The sequence below is a fragment of the Strix uralensis genome, chromosome 13 (assembly GCF_047716275.1).
Source record: "Strix uralensis isolate ZFMK-TIS-50842 chromosome 13, bStrUra1, whole genome shotgun sequence".
Classification (NCBI taxonomy): domain Eukaryota; kingdom Metazoa; phylum Chordata; class Aves; order Strigiformes; family Strigidae; genus Strix; species Strix uralensis.
Window position 1 is genome coordinate 11125843 of NC_133984.1, and position 24314 is coordinate 11150156.

General features: G+C 56.3%; 3 protein-coding genes and 1 pseudogene across 4 annotated transcripts in view; 1 reads left to right on the top strand and 3 right to left on the bottom strand.

Moving 5' to 3' along the window:
• Nucleotides 1-1867, bottom strand: part of TEX11 (testis expressed 11) — a 38267-nt gene extending 36400 nt beyond the window's left edge. The window contains exons 1-3 of the mRNA XM_074882973.1: nt 1818-1867; nt 1505-1713; nt 687-771 (exon numbers count right to left, since the gene is read on the bottom strand). Of these exons, the coding sequence (XP_074739074.1) occupies nt 687-771; nt 1505-1713; nt 1818-1848 (325 nt within the window). The 5' untranslated portion in view covers nt 1849-1867. The remainder of the gene's footprint in view (nt 1-686; nt 772-1504; nt 1714-1817) is intronic.
• A 188-nt stretch (nt 1868-2055) lies between these two features.
• On the top strand, nt 2056-5058 carry LOC141949346 (nuclear cap-binding protein subunit 2). Its single transcript, XM_074882829.1, has 4 exons — nt 2056-2265; nt 2510-2691; nt 3499-3637; nt 4294-5058. Exons 1-4 carry the CDS (start codon nt 2179-2181, stop codon nt 4390-4392), a joined length of 507 nt encoding a protein of 168 aa, XP_074738930.1. The 5' UTR covers nt 2056-2178; the 3' UTR covers nt 4393-5058.
• A 5288-nt stretch (nt 5059-10346) lies between these two features.
• Nucleotides 10347-13462, bottom strand: LOC141949109 (serine protease 23-like; annotated as a pseudogene).
• Nucleotides 13463-14614: 1152 nt separating this feature from the next.
• On the bottom strand, nt 14615-22664 carry SLC7A3 (solute carrier family 7 member 3). Of its 2 annotated transcripts, none has more exons than XM_074882605.1 (12): nt 22337-22664; nt 19840-20248; nt 19475-19633; nt 19208-19388; nt 18994-19106; nt 17782-18004; nt 17451-17590; nt 17269-17371; nt 16774-16964; nt 15943-16109; nt 15554-15662; nt 14615-15447 (listed from the first exon to the last, which is right to left on the bottom strand). In XM_074882605.1, exons 2-12 carry the CDS (start codon nt 20207-20209, stop codon nt 15314-15316), a joined length of 1890 nt encoding a protein of 629 aa, XP_074738706.1. In that variant the 5' UTR covers nt 20210-20248; nt 22337-22664; the 3' UTR covers nt 14615-15313. The 2 variants fall into 2 exon arrangements, with proteins under 2 accessions (XP_074738706.1, XP_074738707.1); XM_074882606.1 differs by lacking the exon at nt 22337-22664 and adding an exon at nt 22062-22236.
• Between the last annotated feature and the right edge of the window lie 1650 nt (nt 22665-24314).

Genomic DNA, 24314 nt, shown 5'->3' on the forward strand with positions numbered 1-24314 from the left:
TGTGTAAACTTACCCTTTTGCCTTTACCTGATACAATTTATATGATGCAGATTATACATAATTTTGACTATAATCCCTCAAGACAAAAATGTAGGCCAGAAATTGCAATCCTGCAGAACCACATAAAGAACAGGTTGAGGGAAAAGACCAAAAGCTCACTTCTGCTTTCCCCCAGCCCTGCTCCTGGCTCCAAGCAAACCCACCAGCTGTGTACCTGGCTAAAGCAGGGAAGTAAAAAGGGTATTTTAGAGTTTTTCTGTATGTAAACATTGATGAGATAGTTACATCAAAGAAACAACCTCACGATATAAATTAAGTGACCAACAGTCTAAAATTTACATCTATGTTATTTCCATACATTTTTAGATTAAAACCATAGCATTAGAAGGCAAATTGCAACTTCCTTTGGTCACATCTCCTCTTTACCAATACTCTGGCATGGAAAGGGGGAGTGGTAAGAATGCCTACACTGGTTCTGTGTCACAGGGAGATCACTATTACACCAGGACGCTCCCTTCCTGAACTGTTTATACAAGCCCAGCTGTGTATTTTCCTCTGTCTACACCCTATCTGCAAGGACCCAAACAAATCTACAGCACTACATATATGCCTGTCAGCAGAGAGATTTTCCTTTTCATGCTACAGCACACAACACACATTTAGGAAGGTATAGAACACATACATACATTTAGCTCTTTGCTCATCATTGACAACAGAACCTGCGTGTTTGGTCACAGCCCAGTTCCACAGGCTTATTGCACCCTCTTCAACCTGAGTAAGAGAATCTGATTAGATTTAATTTTGTCCTGTATTTGGGTGACATTGAAATTTACTACTGGAAAAGGAACCATCTTTCATGCATCTCACAGTAATGACCTGTCTGCATGTTTGTCCAACTTCCTTTTACGTTGGAGCCAAAGGTGTGAGTTTTCCATGTAACTGTTACGTGATCCCACAGGGAGATCTGGGGCAGTGACCTGAAAACAGGCATGCTGAATTCACTTTTATAACGTATGAAAATGAGTACTTCCCACTGTAATACTATGTACTGGCTTTACCAGACAGTTAAAACAACACACTTGCTTGTTTTCTTCTTTCTCAATTATCTGCTATCATTATTGGAATCCACATACAGGATGTGAAGGACCTCTCCTCCAACTCAGTACCAAACTCTTAATATGCACCTGTGTTCTATACTTGCATTTTTCACTTGAAATTACGATTAGAAATTACTACTACAAAATTGAAGTTAAACCCTTAAGATACCAGTAACTTTTACAATGACGATGCACTCTTTTACATTTAGGATCAACATTTTGCACTGGCTTTTTAAATGTTGTATTTTCCACTTTATATTGGACTTTCATGCTACTGGGTTAAAGGATGAAAGAATCAACTGTTCTGTTTACATTCCAACAGCACTAGAGCTAAACTTTTAGCTTCACCGCAAAAGAGGGAAGCAAGAGTACGTGCTCGCAAAGCTGCAGGAACCGCAGCCACCCACCTGGGCGAGCGCTGCTGTGTGGTGCGAAGCACATGAAACCCCCGTTTCTTCAGACGGGCTCGAGAGGGGCACCGGACCGGGAGGCCGGGGCTCAACCTCTGCTGCGCTCCCACCCTCCTCAGAAATGCTCCCCACCGCCTGGAAGAGCTCCTCAGTGAGGGCAGCGATGCGGGACGGGGCCTCCTCCCTCAGCAGCTCTCGCACCAGCCCTGTAAGACAGGACGAGAAGGGGCCGGGAGATAGAACCCAACAAGAGGCGGCAGCTGCCAAGCGCTTCTCGGGAAGGGGGCCCCAGCCCCGCCGCGGGCGGTACCTTCCGCCGCCGCCAGCCGCGCCCCCGCCATGGCCCGCGCCGCCCCACGCGCGCGCTCTGAGGAGATGGGCGGGGAGGGGCACGCGCCGCCCCGCATGCGCACCGCCCGCCCGCCGCGCGCGCGCGCACCGCCGCGGAGCATGCCGGGCCCGGCCGCCACGGCCGCGCCGAACCCAGAGCTCCCGTGGCTCCGCGCGCTGATTGGCTGTCCGGCGCTATAGCCCCGCCTCCCCACCCCGAGCGACAGGCGCCGGGGCCAATCGGGCGGCGCGGCGGACCGGCTGTCTCGCTTGCCGTCCGGTGGGCGCCGCGGCGGTTCTGGAAGGATCCCGGGAGCAGGGCCCGGCCGGGCGCGGGCGAGATGTCGGGGTTGCTCCACACGACGCTGAGCGGGCTCAACAGCGACTCCTACTGCGAGATCAGCCAGTACCGCGACCAGCACTTCCGGGTGCGGCCGGGCCTGAGGCACGGCGGGGTGGGCGGCGAGGCCCGAGGCGGTGGAGCCCGGCCGGGGCGGGGGGGTAGAGCAGCGCCTGACGGGGAGGGCTGTTACCGGGACAAGGCCGTGCGAGGAGCCGGCGAGTGGGAGGGCACTGTATTTCCGGGGCGGCGGGAGGTGCCCGCCGGGGCCTGGCGCCGGGAGCGGGGCAGCAGGCGTGCTCACCCCGCTGTGTGCTCCCCTCTGCCCTCAGGGTAGCAGGCAGCTGCAGGAGAAATCCCTGAAAATTTCCTCTACGTTGTATGTTGGCAACCTGTCCTTCTACACCACCGAGGAGCAGATCCAGGAGCTCTTCTCCAAGTGTGGAGACGTCAAGCGGATTGTCATGGGGCTGGACAAGATCAAGAAAACCCCCTGTGGCTTCTGCTTTGTCGAGTATCCTTTCTGGTTCCCTGCTACTGTCAGCCTGTGTGCGGTTGCCACCTTTAGTGCCTCTCTGCACAGCAAGCTCTGCTGTACTGCTGTGGAAAACCTGTAAAGGAGTGATAGTCAAGTGCTTTCTACTGGAGACTTCCCTTCCAACCTTGCTACTTCACCACCACCACCTTAATTGAGAGGCAGACAGTACAGCAGTGCCATAGGTGAAAAGTGCTACCGCTGCTGTACTTTCTGGAGGTGGCAGAGAGCTCCTTTAACTTGTTCATTTCTTTAATGATTTTAGGGCCAAAAGGAGAACTGTTACAATCATCAGTCTGAGCTCTTGCGAAGCCAGAGCACGCGTTCACTTTCTCACCTTAGCTTTACACCTGAATGAAGTAGCAGAATAAACCATGGCGGTATTCCCAAGCACAGGGGATGCGCTTGTACAAGTTGTACCATGAGCTGTCTTTGCAAAGCCTGCCCCTCTTGTTCAAATTCAGTCAAGTTTCGCATAGTGTAAAAAGGCATATTACAGATTTCTTGCCCTTAGCAAGGCCTTAACGTGTTTGTTTCACCTACTTTTGAAATAAGTGATCCAAAGCTGCTTCTTGTCTGTGCAGGTACTAACAACGTTCAGAATCCTTTCTGTGTGGGAGCTGTTTTTAACTTGGGATTTATATAAGCTCAGGTTTTGGTCCCATAGAGAAGAGTAGAAAAGGCTGGAAGGCAGGGTTTTTCAGCGTCTCAAATACAATAGTTCTCTTTTTTTATTTTCCCTGTACCCAACAAAATAGCATGCTTAGTTCTTATAGTATGCTTCAGATACTACACGAGAGCGGACGCTGAACACGCAATGCGATTTATCAACGGCACACGACTAGATGACCGCATCATTCGAACTGACTGGGATGCAGGATTTAAGGAGGGGCGGCAGTATGGAAGAGGAAAGACGGGAGGACAGGTAAAGGCAATACCAATTCATGCCTTGAATTTGATCCCCTTAAGACTGTACTGCTTTGCTAGTTTTGTCTTATGCAGAACAATGTGTAAAGTTTAACCACTCCCAGGTTGTTCTGGTAACTGATGCCTGGTGTTAAAAGCTAGATATAGAACTTAAGGCCATTTCTGTCTAGGACCCTAAACTTCCTGCAGTGCAAGCAGAATGTTCCTTAATCCCAGCTAGTACTCTTAAAATGATGCAGAATTTGCATGGAGGGAAACAGCATAGCTGCTAGGTCAATCTCATAACACAGCAGTTTGCCCCCAGTGTGAACATAAGGTGTCTTTGCAGATTTCCAGGGTGGAGGGAAGAAAATGTTCTGGAGGCCAAGCCTGGCAATTCTGAAAGCTGGACTGCAAAGCTGAATGAAAATATTTTGGGGTCTTTGCTTCTTGTCTAAAAAGACGTCAGCCATCAGATATATCTACACTTGTCATTTTCACCACTATTACCAACCTTTTTGGTGGATTATTTGATGAGATTTCAAACGAGTCAAAGTGCTTCTAGCCTGAACTTCAGTTCTCCACTAGCTGAGCAAGGAGGGGATGATGGTTCTGAAGTCTAGCAGGAGACAGGCAGTGCAGGGTACTAATATCTGTGTTCTTGCTCTACCCCAGGTGCGAGACGAGTACCGGACAGACTACGATGTGGGAAGAGGTGGCTTTGGCAAGATCATTCAGATGCAGAAGGCGAATCATCAGCCTGCGATCTATTAATTGCCTCGTGGGTCCTAGCTCGTAGAGGGCTCTGTCCTTCCAGAGCTAGCCCTGTTCTCACATTTTGGATTGGGGTAGGGAGTGAGATCCGAGTTCCAGCAAAAGGTGACCCTCCTTAGACTGTGGATATACATGTATTCATTCCCCCTTCCTTCTGGGCTAGAGAGGATGTTCTGTGCTGATGCAGGGCAACAAGGGAAAAAAAATGGACAGCTCTGCAGGACTCTGGGTGAGAAGAAATGCAGCATGTCACACACACCTTGTGCAATGACATACTCTTCATGTTGCCACTAAGCAGGTGGCTTCCTCCAAGCTGTGACTGCAGCCGTGGTTGCTTTCAAGTGGAACTTCTTAAAAGCTTACCACCATCAGAGCCCTCCGGGTGCCTGGGCACCTTGTGGGGACGCACAAGAGATTCAGGTTTCGAATTCACAACCTCCTCTGCTTACAAGGCAGTATCACTGTTTGGATGAGAGAAGTGGAACAAGGTCTTATCGTCCACTTGGAGGTGTTTGTCTGCACGTTCTAGCCCTTGGGTTGGTTAGGGCCTGCAGAGCATTTCTCTTTATGATGCCCCCAGTGCTGCCTGGCTTTTCAGATCCTCACTGTTCGGCGTGATTTTGTTAAAAGTTTCTTTTAATTTTTTAAATAAACAATTGTATTGGGTCTGGCTGAGACTGAGTTAATATTCCCCCTAGCAGCCCTCAGTGCTGTGCTTCGTATTGGTCACTAGAAAGGTGTTAGTAACACACCCTGTGTTTTGCCTGCTCCTGACCAGTGCTTGCACAGCATCAAGGCTGTCTCCAATGTTCCCCCCTTCACCCAGTAGACTCAGGGTGGGCAAGAATTTGGGAGGGGATGTAGCCACGACAGCTGAGCCAAACTGACCAAAGGGATATTCCATACCGTATGTCTGCTCAGCAATAAAAGCTAAGAGAAAGGAGGAGGGGGGCAGTGTTCATGATTACAACATTTGTCTTCTGGAGTAACTGCTACGCCTGCTGAAGCCCTACTTCCTGGGAAGTGGCTGGACATCACCTGCTGATGGGGAGTAGAGAGTAAATCTTTTGTTTTCCTTTGCTTCCACGCATGGCCTTGCTTTTGCTTTATTAAACTGCCTTTATCTTGACCCACGAGTTCTTTTCCATCTTATTTTCTCCTCTGTCCTACTGAGGAGTGGAGGCATAGAGCAGCTTGTTGGGCACCTGGTGTCCAGCCAAGGTCAACCCCCTGCAGTCCTTTTTGGGACCCAACACGGGGCCTGAGACAACGGCAGTTTTATATTAAGCGTGCTATAGCTATAGTAGTTAAGTAGCAAGCTTCTGTGCAGGTTATGGAGTTTTTTGGCCACGCTGCTTATCTCTTTATTTTGCTGAGCTTGGGAACATGCTAGTACAAACCGGCTGTGTGCTTTGCCCTGGCGTTGATGGCCTTGCTGTGTTGGGGGAGCTATCCTGTGGAGAGGATGAGGGAATACATCTCCCTCTTCCTACCTGGGATTGATGTGGGTGGTTTTATTATACAGGCTCCTGAAGTCCTTGCTCACCCTTACGTGAGCTGTTTAATACTACTAATTAACACTGCTGGCATATTATGGGCTTTGTGGAATCTGGTGTCATCCTGGTGTAAGAGAAGACAGCTTTTGGGTGAGGCGATACTTAAACGTGCCCTGAGGCAGCCGGTCCCTGGGTGGCAGGGTGTGTGGAAGCATTTGGGCAGGTGCCTAGGGCGGTTATCACCTCCCAGAGCCCGGGACTTTACACCTGAACAGGCAAGTAACCCTGTCAGACTGATGTGCTGCCTGATAGAAGGGTGCCTTGCCTACCCCAGTGAAAACCAGCAGCTGCTAGCACTGTACTGGGGCTTGGCCTGTGCCTGTCGAGCCACACTTCAGTACTATCAGAGGACTGGTTAAGGCAGGGACCCAAACCACCTCTGAGAATACCTTGACTGAGACCAGGGTGCAAACTACATCTGAGGACATGATAGTAGCTACAGGGACCCAAACAACAACTACAGTAGTTGCTCCAGTAGTGAAAAAGAAACTGGACAAGGAGGTCAACAAATCCATACCATTGATTAGTAAGGGAGGAGGAAGAAGAGGAAGGGTTTCATCAAGAAGCTGATTCTTAAAGAAATTGGAGAAAAGAGAGAATTCAGACAAGAAGCAGAAACTACCTGGTCTCTGACCTCATCAGAACTTCGAGACATGCAGAAAGATGACAGCCACCAGCCAGGTGAGTAGATTGCTGCCTGGCTGCTCTGATGCTGGGATAATGGGGCCGATGGTCAGCGATTGGAAGGTAGGGAAGCTCAACAGCTGGGTTCCCTTGCTAGAACCCAGGGAATTGAGGGAGGCATTGGAAAACATGCAGCAATTTGCAGTCTCTGGAGACAGGTCGTCTCAAGTGTGAGGGCAAGATACCCATTCAAGGAAGATCTTGTCAACTCCCAAGGAAAGTGGACTACCGCAGATGAAAGCATCCTGTACCTGAGAGAATTAGCGGTGCTCAAGTCATCTACAGTGATCTAGACAATGATGAGGTCTCCAAAGATCCCGAGGAAGTCCTGTGCTCACGGGCCATGTGGAGGAAGGTGATTCAAAGTGCCCCAGTGTCATATTCTAACAGCTTGGCAATGATGTTTTGTCCAGATATGGATACACCAACTGTGGAGAGAGTGTCTCCTTGGCTCCAAAACTTTGAAGAAAATCTCTGTCCCTCCTCATCCCTATAGGCCAACACCTTGGTTGTCATGGGCACCCCAAGAAGTCAGTCCCCTCCTGCCCCCGTCAGAGGGACAGGGAGCCCCAGGCGTATGCCATGTGGTGCACTCTGGTTCTTCCTGCGTGACCAGGGGGAGGGCATGAGGAAATGGGGTGGTGAACCCACCTTTAAGCTGGAAGCCCCTGTACACAAACTGAGAGGGAAGACATCTGTTAAGAAGGGACCACCCAAGAAGGCTGTCAGCTTTGTTGCTGTAGAGACACAAGAAGGCAATCAGCGATCTACCAGACATAGAAGGACTGAGATCACCTCCTTGATCCTGGTGAGGGAACTTCTGGTCTGGCACTGAAAGGGTCAGACAGTGAATACTCTGACCAGAAACAGAAATAGAGGGTCCCTGCCTTTGGCTAGGAGGAAAGGGATGACCGGGTATACTGGACTGTGTGGATTAATGGCCTGGCACATCAGATCCGCAGAAGTATAAGGCTTTGGCAGACACTGGTGCACAGTGTACACTGGTGCCATCAGGGTATAGGGGCACAGAACCCATCTGGATCTCTGGAGTGACGGGGGAATGCCAAGAATTGTCTATACTGGAGGCTGAGGTGAGGTTAAGAGGGGACAAGTGGCAAAAGCCCCCCACTGTGACCGGCCCAGAGGCCCCTTGTATCCTTGGCATAGACTACCTCAGCAGAGGGTACTTCAAGGACCCAAGAGGGTACCAGTGGGCTTTTTATGTAGCCACTGTGAACGCAGAGAAGATCAAACAGCTTTCTACCCTGCCTTGCTTCTCAGAAGGTCCCTTTGTTGTGGGATAGCTGTGAGTTGAAGAACAGCAGGTGCCAATTGCTACCAGGATGGTGCACCAGTGGCAATATCACACAAACCAAGACTCCCTTGGTGTGGAGGGATAGAGCAGCTTGGTGGGCACCTGGCATCCAGCCAAGATCAACCCACTACAACAGTGAGTCCTGTATCTGTTGCAGCTTGTGCATCAAAACCACTTGCTCTATGCCATGAACTGGGGGGCAAAATCTCCTGTTGGTGCCTTAGGGCTGCTCTCACTTGCAAACACAGAGATGGACACTAAAAGGGGTACAAGTCTTGCCGTGATTCTCTTGGCTTCCATCTTGGCACTGTCTTTTCCTCCTCTTCTGTTTTGCAATAGCTGATGGCCAATGTCAGAAGGAAGTTGCTTATAAATTGTTCAGCTGCTCTGAATAAGGCAAGCCCTTATGTTTCACATCAGCAGGTTCTAGGAGAACTTTCCCTCTCCTGTCACCTATTCCACAATCAGGGAAGGCCCAACATGCACTTCAGAGAGGAAGGAACCTGGAACTCCTTCCCCTGTGTTTATGACAGGGTTTCTTCCCATTTTAAGAAGAGCATGGCTGACACTCTCTAACCTGTTCTTAGGGTCTGAACAAGGGACCAGAGGACATGAAAACCTTTTCTGATCTGTCCCCAAGAACCTCTCAGCTAGGGCAGGTAATTCCATTAAACAAGTTAAATTTTGTAAATTGGATTTGTATTATGTAAATAATAGCAGCTGCTTCCTGCCCAGTAATGTGTAATCATGATTTTTCATGCATTATCTCATCCAATATAATAGTAACTGTTGCACACCCATCTGCAGACCAGGCATACAATTTAAATTAGTTTAACACTCACATTACCCCCAGGTCTCGATAACTGAGCGGGAGGGGGTGCTACATTTAGTTTGTTGAAATGTCTCCTGCCTGTTTGTTTTGCAAGTCAGGTTGCTGCGCCTGTACAGCTGTCGCACGTCTTGAAGGAACTGCATGTTTAGCCTTCATCAGGTTTAAGCAATGACAGCATTGAGAAGCCTGTGATGAGGGCTGCCCCTCAGATGCAGTGAAAAAGAGCAGGACATTGACTTAGGTGTGAAAAATACAAGCAATCAACTGTCCAGTCTGGCAAAGCAGCATCAGCGTGAGGTCCATTGTGGAGAATATGAATTACAGAGGGAATAATTGCCTGGGCAAACACAGCAGGGAAACAGGAAATCTTAAGGAAAATGGGGAGAGGTATCAGCCGTGAAACTCTAGGATTAGCAAAGGAATCTCTCGGGTACAAGGTAGGGAAACGTAAGGCAAGCTCTCTGTTTGCTCCTGGAACAGCCTGGTGTGGCCTGTTAGACAGATCAGGCCTATGTATGTGACAGAACATGCAGAAATCTGTTCAGCCAGATGCCTGGGCTGGTTTATGGCTGCAGAAGGCATCAGTCCCTGTTTTTGCAAGATACTGTGATTTCAGCTCTACACAGATCTCCCTGTCCCACTCACTTCAGTCTGGAGGAAGAGTTGGGACTTCAGCAAGTCCCAAACCAGGGCTAGCAATCTATGCAGCGTTTCTCTTTCAACATAACCTTTGCAAAGAGATTTGTGCTGACTTTTATTCAAATACATGCATTTGCCTAAAAGAATCCACCTCAAACACTACAGCTGCAGTAAATGTCAGGATTCCTTCCTTCTACAGCAATCCTAGACAGAACCAGAGATAAGAAAGTTTGCAAATCAGTGGGTTCTCCCAGTTCTCAGGCTGTGGTGGCACGTGGGAGAAGAGGTGTCCTTGCCAAGACCATTCCCAAGCACGGTGGTTGCCGGGGTCCTGGAGCAGACCCTCCTGTCCTGGCCAGGCTCCTGGCTATGTCACACTCTGTGCCCAGAAGACTCAAGCTCCAAGGCTGCCTTTCAGACACCTTTCATCAGCACACAAAGGTCCTGTTAGGAGAGAAAACCCTTTGTCCTCACATTGCTTGGGCAGTGCCAAACTGGGCAGTGCAGCCAACAGACTGAGACACCCGATGAGACCCAAGAGAAACTGGGTACAGCTTAGCAGCAAGCATGTGGCTGCCTCTCCAAGTCATGAGCAGTTAACATGCTGGAAGCAGAGGCCACTTCCCCTGGCCGACAGACAAGCTTTTTCTGCAAAGAACCCTGATGCTGAATTAATGCCAGCATCAACCAAAGGCACTTAAACCACCCTCAGGCTTTCTGGGGAATCAGGACTTGGACTCCTGTCGGTTTCTGCTGGATTCCTTGTGATCTGTGGAGACCCTCTTCCTCCACGATAAAGAACAGAACAAAGTGGAGCAGTTTTGCCAGGAAACACTGCTCTTGCTCAGGCTCCTTGGCCACGCTCTCACTCAGGAACACCACATCAAAGCCATCTGCACTGGGGAGGGGAAGAGACAGGATGAGGTTCTTATTCAGTGTGACAGCTTTTAGAGTCCCCTTTGATCCAGTAACAAATCTGAGCAAACTTTAGAGCAGTCAGGCAAACAGCATCATTACCGTTGTGGTGCTTCCCAGCCACTTCCAGCCACTGGTGCCCTGAGAAGACCCTGACCACCTTCCTCTCCCATTTGTGTCATACAGGGTCCCACACTTTGCCATACATCCCAGAGCTGGATGCACCAGGCCTGGCATCGCAGTGCTGGTAGATGATGTGGACTATCTCATCCTTCACCCCACAGAAGCAGTAGACCAGCTCAGCTGGCCTGTTGCTGTCAAACCCTGGGAAAAGAACCTTCTTCCAAGGCATCTCCTCCGCTGCTGGAGCTGCCATCAGCCTGATGTGTGAGCACCAGTGTGCCCAGCGCATCACCAGCCTCCCCCTCCCATTGTCAGCACCCTGCACCTGCGTCAGGAAACCCACCTTGATCTTCTTGGCCCCCTTCACGTAGTCTTTGCTGTCATGAATGCAGTGGGCAGCAGTGAGGATGTGCCGCTTGGACACCAGCACACCCGTGCAGCCCATGGAGACCTTGACAGTGGCAGAGAAGGGGTAGTTCATCAGGAAGTGGTTCCCACTGATGGAAAACCACCAGTCCATGCCATAAATCTGCCGCTTGCATCACACACGCCACCTCTGCTGTCTCCTCTCCATACCACTTGCACCAGGACTCACTTCTACTGTAGTGAGGATGCGGGTGCCATTGGGATACACTGTCTCATAACCGAGGTACTCCTGGAAGTCCTGAGGGACCAAGGTGGCCTCTTGCTCGGCACAGGCATTGTTGCAGGGTGTTGTCAGCTCCGGGACAGGCTGTGACAAGAACCACCCTTTGGCTAGTTGGAACGTGGGCCGGGAAACAAGAGCGGGAACCAGGTCACCAGCTGCAGCACTGGGAAGAAAGGAGAGCAAGAGGGGAGCAACCACCTGGCAGCAAGTCATCATGCCAGACCTACAAAGGCAAAGCAAGGAGAGCATTAAGCCTGCATGATTGGAGAGCTGGCCACCTGCTGCGGCTCAGGGCTGGGAGGATTATCGGATGCACGCTGCCTCCTGCCAGCTACTCGGCTGTGCGTGCTTAAGCTGTTACCGCAGAAAGCAGAAGGGTTGGGACCTGCCTGGAGCCGGGTGAGTAAGGAGAGATAGGAATCTCACCCGGCACCAGCTTTGATCTCCTGGAGCTCTTCTGGACGGTGAGGCCCTGCAGCACAACCGCTGCAGAAATATCACGAGCTCATGAGTTTGCTCTGTTGCACCAGTAACCCCATCTGCCCCGGGGTGGATTTCCTGGGTTCCAGGGCTTGTGTCCTGCTGATGGATGCATCCCACTGGCAGCCACTCAGTTCCCCTCCACCAGCTGGTCATCTGCAGGGAGGAGGTACCTGCTTGTGGGTCCTCAAGGGGAGAAGGCGGCACATTAGCTCCTCAGGTTGAAGTATTTGGTGTCACAGAACAGTGCAGGCTAGCCAGCCTGTTTTAATTCCCAAACAGATCATGGTACCCAATTTAAAATTTAATCTGCTGCTACATCTCCACATGCCAGGGCCACCCCTGTTCTGGCAGGGGAGCAGTGCAGGCTCTGCAGTGCCAGCTCTTCCTCCAACAGCTCAGCAGCACAACCCTCCGTCTCCATCCTGCCCCGAGCCTGCGTACTCGCTCAGGCTCCTCTCGGCAGCCCCCCCAGAGGCTCTCCCTCGTTAAGCAGCTGGTGGGCAGAGAGATCTGCTCCGACACCTCCACCAGGAAAGCCCCGTGTCCCCCAAGGGCAGCCTGGGTCTGCACCAGACACGTGGCACTGCGTGGGGTTATGAAAGGCACAGGGTGGAGCCATGCGGGGAGGGAGGCTGAGAGCCACTTGCTATCTGCACCCTCCATGCCCTGGCCCACCAGTGCTGTGCCCACAGCCAGAGCATGTTGCCCTCAGGCGGTGGCCGCAGTCAGGCCTGCGCTGCAATGCTGCCCCAGCTGCCTGCCCCCTCAGCATGGCTTGAGCTAAACACATCCGGAGCCAACAACCCTCCAGCTCCCCTCTAAATGAAGGGGGGATGGCAACAGGGAGATCACAAACCAAGCCCTGGCTGTAGCTCCCAGGGGAGCCTGGGCTGAGTGCCGTCCCCAGAGCTACAGCCAGCAAGATAGCACTGAAAACAGGAGCCAGCCCTGCCTCCCCTGCCCGTGCTCCTGCCCACGCTTGTGCCCGGTCTGCCCAACACCCAGGCACAGGCAGGGAAGCAGCTTCAGGCTTGTCTGGTTCCCTCCAGGACTCTGCCAGCCTCTCTGCTGGGACTGGAGCCACTCTGGAGAGGCCCACGGCCAGGCAGCAGGCAGGAACACAGCATGTGCTGCAAATCTGGGTGGAAACTCCCCGGCTGATGGGGCAAACCACAGGCAGCTGTGTGCAGGGCTGGGGACCAGGCCTCTCAGCGGCAAAGCCAGGCTCTGCTTTTTGCTGCATTTTCTCAAACTAGAAAATGGCCCTTTCCAGACTGGTGTAGGAGTAGAAAGCCTACCCTGCAGCCACCAACACCTGACAGCCTTCACACAGGAACATTCTTCCCTCCCAGCCCCTCTCTACACAATGGAGCCCTGGGCTGCTATCAGAGCATCTCAGCGGGCCACACACAGCAGTTAGAGCAGTGGGAGCCCCACAGGCAGCTCCCTTATGCCAACAACATGCTGGGGTTCTGGCTGGGTGCTATTTACCCACAAATTCATGCACGAAGATGTACGGCAGCACCAGCGGAGCCTGGGAAAAGCAGAGGCACTGCCTGGTGAAGGATGCAGTGACATCCCTGGCAGCTCTGCTAGCCTGGATGGAGCAGAAGGAGGCAGCAGGCAGATAGAGGCAGGATGCCCCCAGAGTGGATGCCCAGAACTGGCATGGCCCCTCCAGGCAGGCAGAGAAGGGCAGGGCATCCAGCATGGGGCTCAGGGGTGGACAGGACCGCTGCACTCCTGCCAGCACCTGCGCCCATGGCAGGATGGCACTGACCCACGACCCCGCACCGGCATGGACTGATGGCTGCCAGACAGTTGCTTACCTGCCAGGCTGGGAGGTGCCCAGGGCTTCCATCACCCCACTCCATGTCCAGAGCTCTGCCAGTCCCAATGTGTGCCCAGGATGAGACACTAGTGCTCAGTGGGATGGCCTGGAGCCAGGCATGGGCATGTCTGTGGGCACAAACAGACCCACACATGGCCATGGGCATGGGTGTGCACACGTGCACGGGGACACGGGCACAAAGGCACGGGGGGCTGCAGCAGTGCTGAGTCAGGGGGTGAAGGCTGCAGCCATATCACAGGCCCTAGTGGCTTGTGCAACAGCACCTGAACCTGGGTGCATGGGTGCTGGGGGGACTGCAGGCTCAGGGCTCAGCAGGGCCCCCATGTGCTGCCCCCAGCCAGAAGATACCTACCAGACAGGGTGGTGGGACCCAGCATTGGCACACCAAGGAGAGCTGGAAGCACCTACAAGGAGTCAGTGCCAGGAGTCAGCTGTGTTTGAGGGCTGGAGCCTGAGGCTCTGGCAGGGCACGGCAGCTCGGGGCAGGCAGCACCCAGCGTGAGGCCAGAGCAGGTGCTGCAGCCCCTTTCACTCCAGGCACAGCCCTGGGGCAGGGCTCACAGCGCCAGCCCAGGGGCCAAGCAGAGCTGATGGTGTGGATCCCTTGCCACTGACCGTGCAGTGACCCTGTTCCACTGCCAGTAAACAGGGAGAGATGCCAAACCTATGCAAGATCCATCTGCCCTAAATTAGTTTATTTTGCAGAATAATCTGACAGGGCTGATTTAGACCAGACCAGAATCTAGGAAATCACCATCTTCTCACCTGGATGCAGCCCAGCTCCTGGCCACGCTTCCTCTGCAGGCCATTGCTGGAGCCTCCAGGAGATACTTCCAAGGTCTTTACTGCAGCCACTGCCCTGGGACCCGGTGACACACTCCCAGGCAGCACAGGGACTGCAGCATGAGGCCATGGCAGGCTGGCGTCCTGCCCAGAGGTACCAGCAATGCTGGGGTGAGCTGGCCTAGAGCACTGCACCCCAAGGGACAATGTGAGGGCCAGGCGGCAGGTTTTGGGCAGGTTTTGGGCAGGGGGCTCACCCTGCAGAGCCAGCTGTGGCCAAGCCCTGCTCTGTGCTGGCACCAGCCTGGCACACGGCCCAGTAGCATATGGGGTCCTGCCCAGGGGTCAGTGACCACAGGGCATGAACACAAGATGCAGCAGAAGCAACAGATCCAAGCACTTAAACATCATTTAGTTTAGTAAGTATAAAAATTGACATTAAAATTACCAATTATACAAAAGCATACAATATTGGACAGCAGTACAGCTATACTGTGGACATCTTCACAGACACCTGAGCTAGCTGTTCACACCAAGCAGCATGACTGGGGCAGCACAGGGCTCAGTGTGGGATGCAAATCCACAAGTTTCAGCCAGCTGAGCCCTGTGCTGCCGGGGAGTACCGAATTGCTGGCAGTACCAGAATGAGCCATCCCAAGCCTCTTCGCACAGCTCCAGCCATGGTTGTCATGTAAACACCCAGCACTTGGAAAGCACGGAGAGGAGGTGGTGACCACAGCCACATGGACAGATGGAACAAATACAGCTGCACCATCACGTGGGGCCTCCCGTGTGCAGGGAAAGCAGCATTTCTGATAGCAGCTTCCACAGCAGCAGGGCCATGCCAGTGTCCTGCCCCTTGGCGGGGGTTGGGGGGATGGCAGAGACCAGCCCCGGGCCACCAGCACTCCCGCCCGGCCCTGGGACTCTGTGAACTCTGTTCTGCAAGGGGACAGGGCAGCTGACTCCGCGGTCCTGACTCTGGGACTCATTCCCCTCAGGAGATGGGATGAATGTACGATGTGGATCACGATCTGGTCCTCAAGTGGGAATACTGACAGAGGTCCACGGAGTGCCTGTGCCTGATCCCTCAGACCGCAGCAGCCCCAGGGCTGAGGTCCAGTTCAGGGTGGCACAGAGGCTTTTCTACTGTGGCACAGGGTTCCTCCGCATTTTTCCCTTCCACGCTGTTCCGAATCCCATAGCCGAAGTAAATCATAAAACCTGCAGGACAGTTTCCACAATGAAGTGTGCAGTGGCAGGCTGCCAGTGTAACAGACCCGCAGGGGACACCCTGCAGGCACCACGCTCCCCACTGCAGGACACCTACCCACAACCATCCAGATGGCAAACCACCCCCAGGTGCTGGCACTCAGCTGTACCATCAGCAGGATGTTAATGAACAGGCTGAAGATTGGCAGAAACGGGAGGAAAGGTACCTGTAAGGGACGAAAGACGCCATGTCAGCTGTGCCTTGAGGCACCCAGCCAAGCCTGAGGATGCTTCTGGCCACAGAGGGATCCTACCCCTGCTACAGCTCAGAAAGCATCCGGGCACTGCGACACTGGGGACTGCACCTCGGAGAGCTACATCGCGGAGGCCTGCACTTTCCTGGACAGTGACTGCCCAGCAGTGAGCCCTGGCAGACCCTGCAATGGCCCAGACCCTGCCAGGGGTCCACGGGGGTGCAGACGCTGAGCTGCTGTGGGCTGCACTCACTTTGAAGTTCAATCGTGCATTGCTCTGCGGCTGCCTCCAAATGATGACGGTGGAAATGAGCAGAACCACAAGGAGCAGCACCAGGAGCACGATCCAGCCAACACTGGCATTCTTCAGCGCGGTCATCTCGAGGGTCAGGACCATGCAGATAACTGTGATCAGTGTGGCTGCAAGAGAGGGGGCAGTTGAGGGGCTGCATGGCACATGGCCTCCCCGGGACCCCGAGCCTCACCAACGGCTGGGCTGAGACACCCACTCCTCCCAGTCAGGTATGGGTCCAGCACGTGCTGTCTCCAACACCCACCCCAAAGCCTTAGGAAAGCACTTTGCCAGGGGGAACTTTCCAGCCTGGCAAGCCGAGAGGAGCCTGCACTCAGTTGGGCTCAAACCCAGCTCTGATGCTTACCCAGACCTGGCCAAGCCACTCCATTCTGGCTGCACAATGAAGCCATTGATGGACAGATCAAACCTCACTGGGCAAGCCTGAGCACTCTCGGAGGGCTAGGGACCACCCTCGCTGGGTGGCCAGCCTGGCCAGGCTCGTCACAGGGAGCTCCCATGACCACCCGCACATGCCTGGCTTAGCGCCCACATCCTCCATCAGCCCCCGTGTACCCCCAGCCCCAGCCATGCCTGGTGCTTGGCACCCTGCTCAGGGCAGAGCAGGCCAGTATCCACTGGCACTGCCAAGAGCAGGTGACAGCCTGTGCTGCCCGGATCCTCTCCTCTGCCCGGCATGCCCACCATCCCTTCCCGGCTCTGCCAAGACACACCAAGATGCTCTGGCCCCTGGCAGGAGGGGACATCAGCTGCCAGCTCCCGCTCACTCACCAATGACTGAGACACAGATGTAGACGATGCGCCCTGAGAGCGCAGTGGGGGTGTCCGTGGGTGGGTTGAAGAGCATCTTCAGGGCACTGGTAGCAGTGAAGGTTGGGTTCATGATCACCCTCTCCTCCTCGTTTCCATTCAGCTCCAGCATTTCTATGGCCTTCGGGGAGTTCAGCTGCCCAGGCTGGTACCTGAGCAGATGGGACAAGCAGCAGTGAAGCCTGAGGAACTTCCCAGCGTAGGGGGATAGTAGGCAGCACCCTCATACCCCTCTCACTCCTCCAGCCCCACGTGCTGCTCTGGCAGCAGCCCTGCAACAGCCACCCCATGGATGTGCCCAGAGACACCATGCAGGGTCTTGTGAGCAGCCTCCATCTCGGAGGCTTTATGCTTCCCCAGGCTGCATCCCCCCAGGAAAAACCTTTGACCATGACCCCCAGGCCTGACACAAGGCACATCTGCCCTGGGCATTGCTACACAAGAGGAGGCACCCACCGGAGGATGAGCACACACACCGCCACCAGGGAGTAGGCCAGCAGTGTGCCAATCGACATGAGGTCCACCAGGTCCTTCAGGTCAAACAGGAAGGCCATCACCGCTGCAACGAGGACATGCAGCATGAGCACAGCTCTGGACCATCGTGGGGCCAAGTGTGAGGTGGCAGCTGGGAGCCTTACCCGCGAGGAGCCCCGAGGCGATGGTGGCTGATAGAGGGGTCTTCGTGCGGTTGTTGATGCTGGAGAGGAACTTGAAGAGCAGCCCATCCTCCGCCATGGCATAGATCACACGGGGCATGGGGAACATGGACCCCAACAAGCTGCGTGGGGAGAGGTGGCTCAGGGCCTGTCAAGCAAACTGTCCATGCCCCTCACGCAGACAGGGACGGGACCGGCTCTGTGCTGGGAGCAGGACACCAGACGGATGGGGCAAACCCCCAGCCCAGCCGGGGACACGTGCTGCTGGTCCCCATGCTGTGCCAGGCCATGCCAGGGATGGAGCCAGTCCTACCTGGTGGAGAGGGCACACAGCGAGCCGACGGCAACAGCATAGCGGGCAGGCTCCCAGCCCACTGCCTTGAAAGCCTCAGGCAGGGGGCTTTCCTTGTTCAGGAGGAAGTAGGGCACCATGAGGGTCAGGGCTGCAGAGACCCCAAAATAAGCCACGAAGCAGATGAGGAGGGACACAATGATGCCAATGGGGATTGAGCGCTGTGGGTTCCTGGCTTCCTCCCCTGTGCAGAGATAAGAGGCAGCGTCCGTCCCTGCTCTGCATCCATGCCCGCTCCACAGCACAGCACGGGGCAGCTGGCCCCAGGAGACAAGTCACAGCAGGGACATTCTGTGGCAGCGTGGGGCTGGGCAGCAGCAGGCAGGCGCTGTTAGAGAGGGGTGTCCCTCGCCATGCTGCTGCGCTGCCAGAGGCTTTGGCACTGCCGAGAGCAGAGGTGCATGGCTGCTGTCCTGGCTTCCCAGCATGCGGCTGCCCGGCAGCTGGGCTCGTAGCCCCTGCAGCCATGCCAGCCCTCTGCCCTCACCAGCAACTCCCGCTCCCCACAGAGCCCGCTGAATGCACATCATCCATGTGCGTGGGCACAGCGGCGCAGCCACTGTGCCCTCTGCCCCCCAGCCTTTGCAAAGGTGTGCTCCCCTGCTGCACCATGCTCCCTGGCAAGGGGCTCGGCAGCAGGTGTAGGAGGGAAGGAGGCAGCTGCTGGGCAGCCCCTGAGGGCCAGGAGGCATAGGCAGGGAGGTCAGGCAGAACAGCCTGTACCAGCCACCCGCTAAGTAGATTCCTAGAGGAATGAGAGGAAATTAAGAGGGCTCCCTGCGCTCCAGAGAGCAGCGGTTCTGCACAAACTCAATCATTTAGAAAAACGTTGCTTGAGGCTGGATAATAACCAGGAGGCACTGGCAATTCCCAGCACTGTCACAGCTTCAACTCAGCTGCAGAAATGCTCCCTGCTGCCCCGGGAGCTGCCTGCACAGGCAGAGTGCAGACCCGCTCCCACCACGTGGTGTGGGGAGCCCTTATTCCTGGGGCAGGGCAGGCTGTGAGCCCTTTTGTGCTGGTCCAGCTGGGGACAGAGCTGCTGCAGGGAAACCTCCCAGGAGTGGTGGGATGGGCTGTTTCCCACGCCATGGAGCATCCTCCCCGGCGGGTCCCAGCCAGTTGCTGGCTGGACTGGGGAAGTACCCACACCACCCTCGCCCAGGGTGGTACCTGTGGTGGCGATACAGTCAAAGCCCACAAAGGCGTAGAAACAGGTGGCAGCGCCCGTCAGGATCCCTTCCAGTCCAAAGGGGACAAACCCGCCGGAGCCAAAGTCTTTTTTCCTGGAAAGGAGGGAGGAGAGCAGCTGCCATGGGGTGCATGGACAGCAGGGCTGGTGCCAGCCCTGTGCTGGACCCTGGCCTGGCACGGTTGCTCTCCTCACTCGATGTCATCCGGTGGGTCCAGGTATGAGAGGTTCCTGTAGTCCTCCTCCGAGAGCTGCCAGTTCTTGATGTCTCCCTTCACGAAGCCGGCGATGATGACAAAGCCCAGCACCACGAGGTTCACCGCCGTGAAGATTTTGTTCACAAGGGCAGATTCACTGACGCCGAAGGCCAGCAGCACTACAGGGATGGGAGGAGTGAGTGGGGACCTGCTGAGCTCCCACGCCACCACCCGCTGTGCCATGGAGCTGCTCCTACGCACTCACCAGTGAGCAGCCCAATCAGGATCACAGCGAAGAAGTCCGGGTGCTCGGCCAGCACCCCCGGCAGGTTCAGTGAGGTCTTGTTCATGAAGAAGGTGGAGATGTGGTTGCCAATGATGTTGTCAAATGCTGCGCTCCAGGCTCGAGCCACACTGGCCGTGCCTGGTTGATGGCAAATCTGAGCATCAGCCCAAGCCCAGGGCAGAGCAGCACCAGCCATCCCCACTCCAGTACCCGCCTCCCTGCTGATCCCACCCCACACCCTGCTCCTGCAGCACCACACGCTGCCCTCATAAACCACCCCCACTGCTACTGTGGTGCTGGAAGGAGCCCGGGCACACATGCCAGCACCCTGCCGGGCCCCGTACCTATCACATAGGAGAGAATGAGGTTCCAGCCAGTTGTGAAAGCCCAGATTTCACCAACAGTGACGTAGCTGTAGAGGTAGGCAGAGCCAGTCTTGGGGACGCGGGCCCCAAACTCCGCGTAGCAGAGTCCAGCCAGTACCGATGAGAAAGCAGCTACCAGGAAGCAGAGGACGATGGAAGGACCAGCCATCTCCTTGGCCACCTCCCCAGCCAGCACGTACACACCGGCCCCCAGCGTGCTGCCCACCCCCAGGGCTATGAGGTCCAGTGTGGAGAGGCAGCGAGCAAAACGTGTGTCCTCAGAGCTCAAATCCACCACGCGCCGGCGAATCAGCTTCTTCCCAAAGCTGGCCATTTTTCCCCCGAACATCTTGTCCTCTCGTGGGTGGTGCTCAGCTACCCAAAACCTCTGCAAGAGAAGGGACCGCAGGAGCATGAAGCTCAATGTCCTGCAGGCAGCAGGACCCATACTGCAGGCAGCAGGGCAGGCAGTGATGCCCACAGGAGTTGTGCCTGCTCCCAGCCACCCCATCGGCACCAAGCCCCCACCACGCTGATGGGGCAGAGACTGTGGTGGCTCCCTCCAAGGCACCATGGGGCTGCGCATACCGCACCTGCACAGCCCCTGTGCCCGGAGAGAGCCAGGGATGAATCCAGCGAGTCCATGGTGGGAGATCATTGCACAAGCCCTGTGTGGTCCCCACCACGGGGCCCCTGGGCATGTCCCAGAGCTTTCCCACTGGCTCCCAGCAACTCCCCACTGATTTGGCAGCCTGGAGATCCCTCGGCCCAAACTTGACTGCTGGCGCATCCCTCCGGCCTGGTGTGTGGGCGTGCGCAGGGCGATGGCAGGGAGACAAAGCATTCCTCCAGTGAGAGGATTTGGCAGGCTAGGCTGACTCACTGGGACACAGCCATTCCTCCTTTGCTCCTAGCATCTGCACTACACCCTCGGTAGGGATGCGTGGCCAGACACACAGCGCAGACCCCCAGCACACATCCCTCGTGTGCCGATGGCACTTGCCGAGCAGCCCACAGGCTCCACAGGCTGCAATTGCCCTAAATGTGTGACACCCCCACTCCCCTTGCTCACAGCAGCCACCCCTCCCCAAAAAGCTCTGGGAAACAAGCACCCTGTGGAGCAGGCAGACGGCACAGGGTGAGAGGAGCCACAAGGAAAGTGGGTCCCATGCCCATGGCTGGTGGCTGGCACCCTGTGACCAGCAGTGCAACAGCACCTTCCCCCCACCAGCTTCTCCCTTCACTGGGAACCGAAACACGCTCCAGCCAGGCACCCGGGGCAGCACCAACGCCACGCTGTATGGATCAGCGGAAGTATACACAAGGGTAACTTTTTGACCCTTTTCCACCAAGGGGGATTACCAGGGTTGCAGCGGCAGCCACCAGCTTGCCTGCTTCCCCATAACCAGTAAACCAGCCCGTTACTGGAGAAACGTCCCCCTGAGCTGGCATGTGCCACATGTGGCCTTGGCCCAAGGAGTCATCCCAGCCCGGGGCTGCCTCTGGGCCAGGTTTCAAGGGAACAACAAGTGTCCCAGCACTGGCACCCTCCCCAGTCACTGTCCAGACAGCTTTAGCTGCCTTCCCAGTGCTGCTTGATTGCTCCAAGGATTTCTGATGCCCGACACCAGCTCAGGAAACTGCACAGGGCTGGCAGCAGAAACATGCTCAGCCCTCATTGCCAGAGCAGCACAAAAAAGAAAGCACAAGTGCGCAGAGCAGGAACATGTGGGACAGCCGCCCCCTCCACATGCCCATGGGCCCTGCTGTGCCCGGTGAAAGGAAGATGTTCAGCACCCAGACCCTCGCCAGCCCCTGGCAGAGCCGGCCTAGGATCGGCTGGCTCCGGGGAGGCTCATCCCACGGCCGGAGAGGTGTCTCGCTGAATGCCACGCTGTAACACTGGCGCCTGAGATGGTGAGCACCCAGCGAGCGACGGGCAGGCAGGGGAGAGGGAGGGAGAGAGGAGAGAGGGGAAGAAAGGAGAGGGGAAGAAAGAAAGAAGAGGAGAAGAAAGAAAGAGAGGGGAAGAACGAAAGAAGAGGGGAAGAAAGAAAGAAGAGGGGATGAGGAGAGAGAGAGAGGGGGGGAGAGAAGAGAGGGAGAAGAGGGGAGAGAGGGGAGGAGAGGGGAGAGGAGCAACAACGTGTGAGGTGACAGCTCCCGCCACTCGCTGCATCTCGCAGTACCCCGGTACCCACCGCATCTCGCCGCGGCTCAGGGCAGGTGCCGGGGCCACCAGCCCCCGCCCGGGACCCTCATCCAAGCCCCCACGGGGGCATCTCCAGCCACGCTCCGTCCCGCCGGGGAGCCCGACGCTGCCCCGGAGAAGGCGGGACCGGGACGGGGCGCCTCGGCAGGTCCCGGTCCCGCCGCCCGCACCGGCCCCACGTGCGGGCGGTGGCTGATGCAAGCGCGGCACCGGTTGCGCCAGGCCCCGTCCGGCCCGGTGGCGGCAGCGCCCGCCGCGACTCACCGGCGGCTCGGCTCGGCTCGGCTCGGCTCAGCTCGGATCGGCTCAGCTCGGATCGGCTCGGCTCGCTCCGGTACGGTCGCGTTCAGCTCCGCTCGCCCCGGGACTACTGTCGCCGCTGACGCTGAGGGGGCTGAACGGCGGGACCGGCTCCGCCCCGAGCCGACCCCGGAAACAGGCACCGGCGCTCGCCCCCCCGGGCGGCCTCTCCCCGCTCGCCGCAGACTCGCCTCAACCCGCCCAGGGGAAGCGACGGGCGAGCGGGACGAGCCCCGCGGCCGGTGCGGGGAAAGCCCGTCCCCGCCCAGCCCAGCCCCACTCGTGGCCGGTTCCTCGAGCTCTGTCACCCGGTTAATAAAAAACCCCCAATTTCGAGCCCTAAATGGCCGCGGGGCGGGGGCCAGGCTCGGCCCTCGGGAGCGCGGCTGCAGCGGGAGGCAACGTCGAGCCCAGGGCGAGGGACGGTGCGGCCACAGATGGGGGGGCTGAGGGTCCCCCGGGCCCAGATGTGCCTGGGGGGGGGGGGTGGTAGCCCCTCCACAGCCAGAGCCCAGCCCGGGGCATGGAGGGGGCTCAGCCCCACTGTTCCACTGCGGTCTCCTCACCTACGGCAGCAACAGGCAGCTCGAAGGGATGGGAAACACTGGTCACAGATCATAGAATATGGGGTTGGAAGGGACCTCCGGGATCATCTGGTCCAGGTCCTGCTCGGGAGAACCGACGGCAGCCAGGAGCGAGGCAGGAGCCAGCACCCTTCTCTCCAGCACACAGGCTGGGACCAGCCACCCCAAAACCTGCTCCTGATGCCATCCAGCGTTCGGGCGTTGTGAACACCACCCGAGCACCCACCGATAGTGGCAGGTGAGCCAGCCTCTCGCTGACATCGCGGGCAAGGCCCTGCTCCCTCCCAGGCTACAGAAGCAACAGGCTCCCAGCCGCTCGCAGCAGAGCGGGCAAGAGCAGCAGGCAAGGTGCTACAGGCCCCGCGCTGGGCACCTGCCCACCCACCTCCCCCGGGGGTGCACACGGAAGGGCTGGGGAGCCAAAAAGGCTCCGCTCAGGGAAAATTATGTCAAGGCAACGGAAAGAGCAGCATCCTGCAAGCACAGCTGCCAGGCAGTGACGCAGGCTCTCCTCCCACTCTCGGCCCTTGCAGATGAATGAGCCGTGGTTCAGCAACGCCTCCCCGGCCGCACGCTTCCCGCCAAGAAGCAAGCTCAATATCAAGATACAGAAATTACTGTTAGCACCCTGTCACTTCCTGCTCCTTCTTGAGCTGCCAGCAGCAGCCAGGGAATGGATGGGCCAAAGTTCTGCTGCATGCAGTGCCACGGGCAGCATCGTTGCTGCGGGTGCTCTCGGGCAGGACCCGCAGCACCGCGGGGCTCCATGGGGGGATGCCCCAGCCCAGCCAAGCACAGGCTGGGTACCCAGAGCAGCCAGAGGGGGATGACATCAAGACTCACATATTCCCAGAAACATTCTTGCGACAGCAGCCGTGGGGAGGTAGTTTCAGGCAGGGAGCAGGACCAGGGCACCGAACGTGGCTCCAGCTCCCAGACCTCACATGCAGCTCCACATCCATCTTCCCAGTGCTCCGGCCTCACCTCCCAGTCTACTGCTCTCCTCCTTCCCTTTCAGGGCCCTGATCCAGCAGCACAGGCCAAGGGCCGGGGGCAGTCAGAGGCATGGAGTGAGCCAAGCACACGTCCCGACAGGAGCGGCAGGAAGGCAGACAGTGGCAGGATGCACATAGCCAGCGCCAAGGAGGGTAGGAGCTGGCTCCAGCCTGGAAAGGGGGCCAAAAGCCCTCCAGAAGCTGATTCAAATCAGCCCCATCACCTTCCACAACTGGAGCATAGAATCAGAGAATATCTCAAGTTGGAAGGGACCTGTAAGGATCATCAAATCCATCTTCCTGCTCCTTGCAGGACTACCTAAATCTAAACCATAAGACTAAGAGCTCCTTGAACTCTGACAG

What these genes read in the sequence shown, in the direction of transcription:
- LOC141949346 (XM_074882829.1), top strand. Translation starts at nt 2,179, where the DNA reads ATGTCGGGGTTGCTCCACACGACGCTGAGCGGGCTCAACAGCGACTCC. An exon ending in TGTGGCTTCTGCTTTGTCGA is followed by an intron (nt 2,692 to 3,498) that starts GTATCCTTTCTG and finishes AGTATGCTTCAG; the next exon opens with ATACTACACGAGAGCGGACG. An exon ending in GAGGAAAGACGGGAGGACAG is followed by an intron (nt 3,638 to 4,293) that starts GTAAAGGCAATA and finishes GCTCTACCCCAG; the next exon opens with GTGCGAGACGAGTACCGGAC.
- SLC7A3 (XM_074882605.1), bottom strand. Translation starts at nt 20,209, where the DNA reads ATGTTCGGGGGAAAAATGGCCAGCTTTGGGAAGAAGCTGATTCGCCGG. An exon ending in CTGTGTGCCCTCTCCACCAG is followed by an intron (nt 17,591 to 17,781) that starts GTAGGACTGGCT and finishes CTCCCCACGCAG; the next exon opens with CTTGTTGGGGTCCATGTTCC. An exon ending in TGCCATCTGGATGGTTGTGG is followed by an intron (nt 15,448 to 15,553) that starts GTAGGTGTCCTG and finishes ACTGTCCTGCAG; the next exon opens with GTTTTATGATTTACTTCGGC.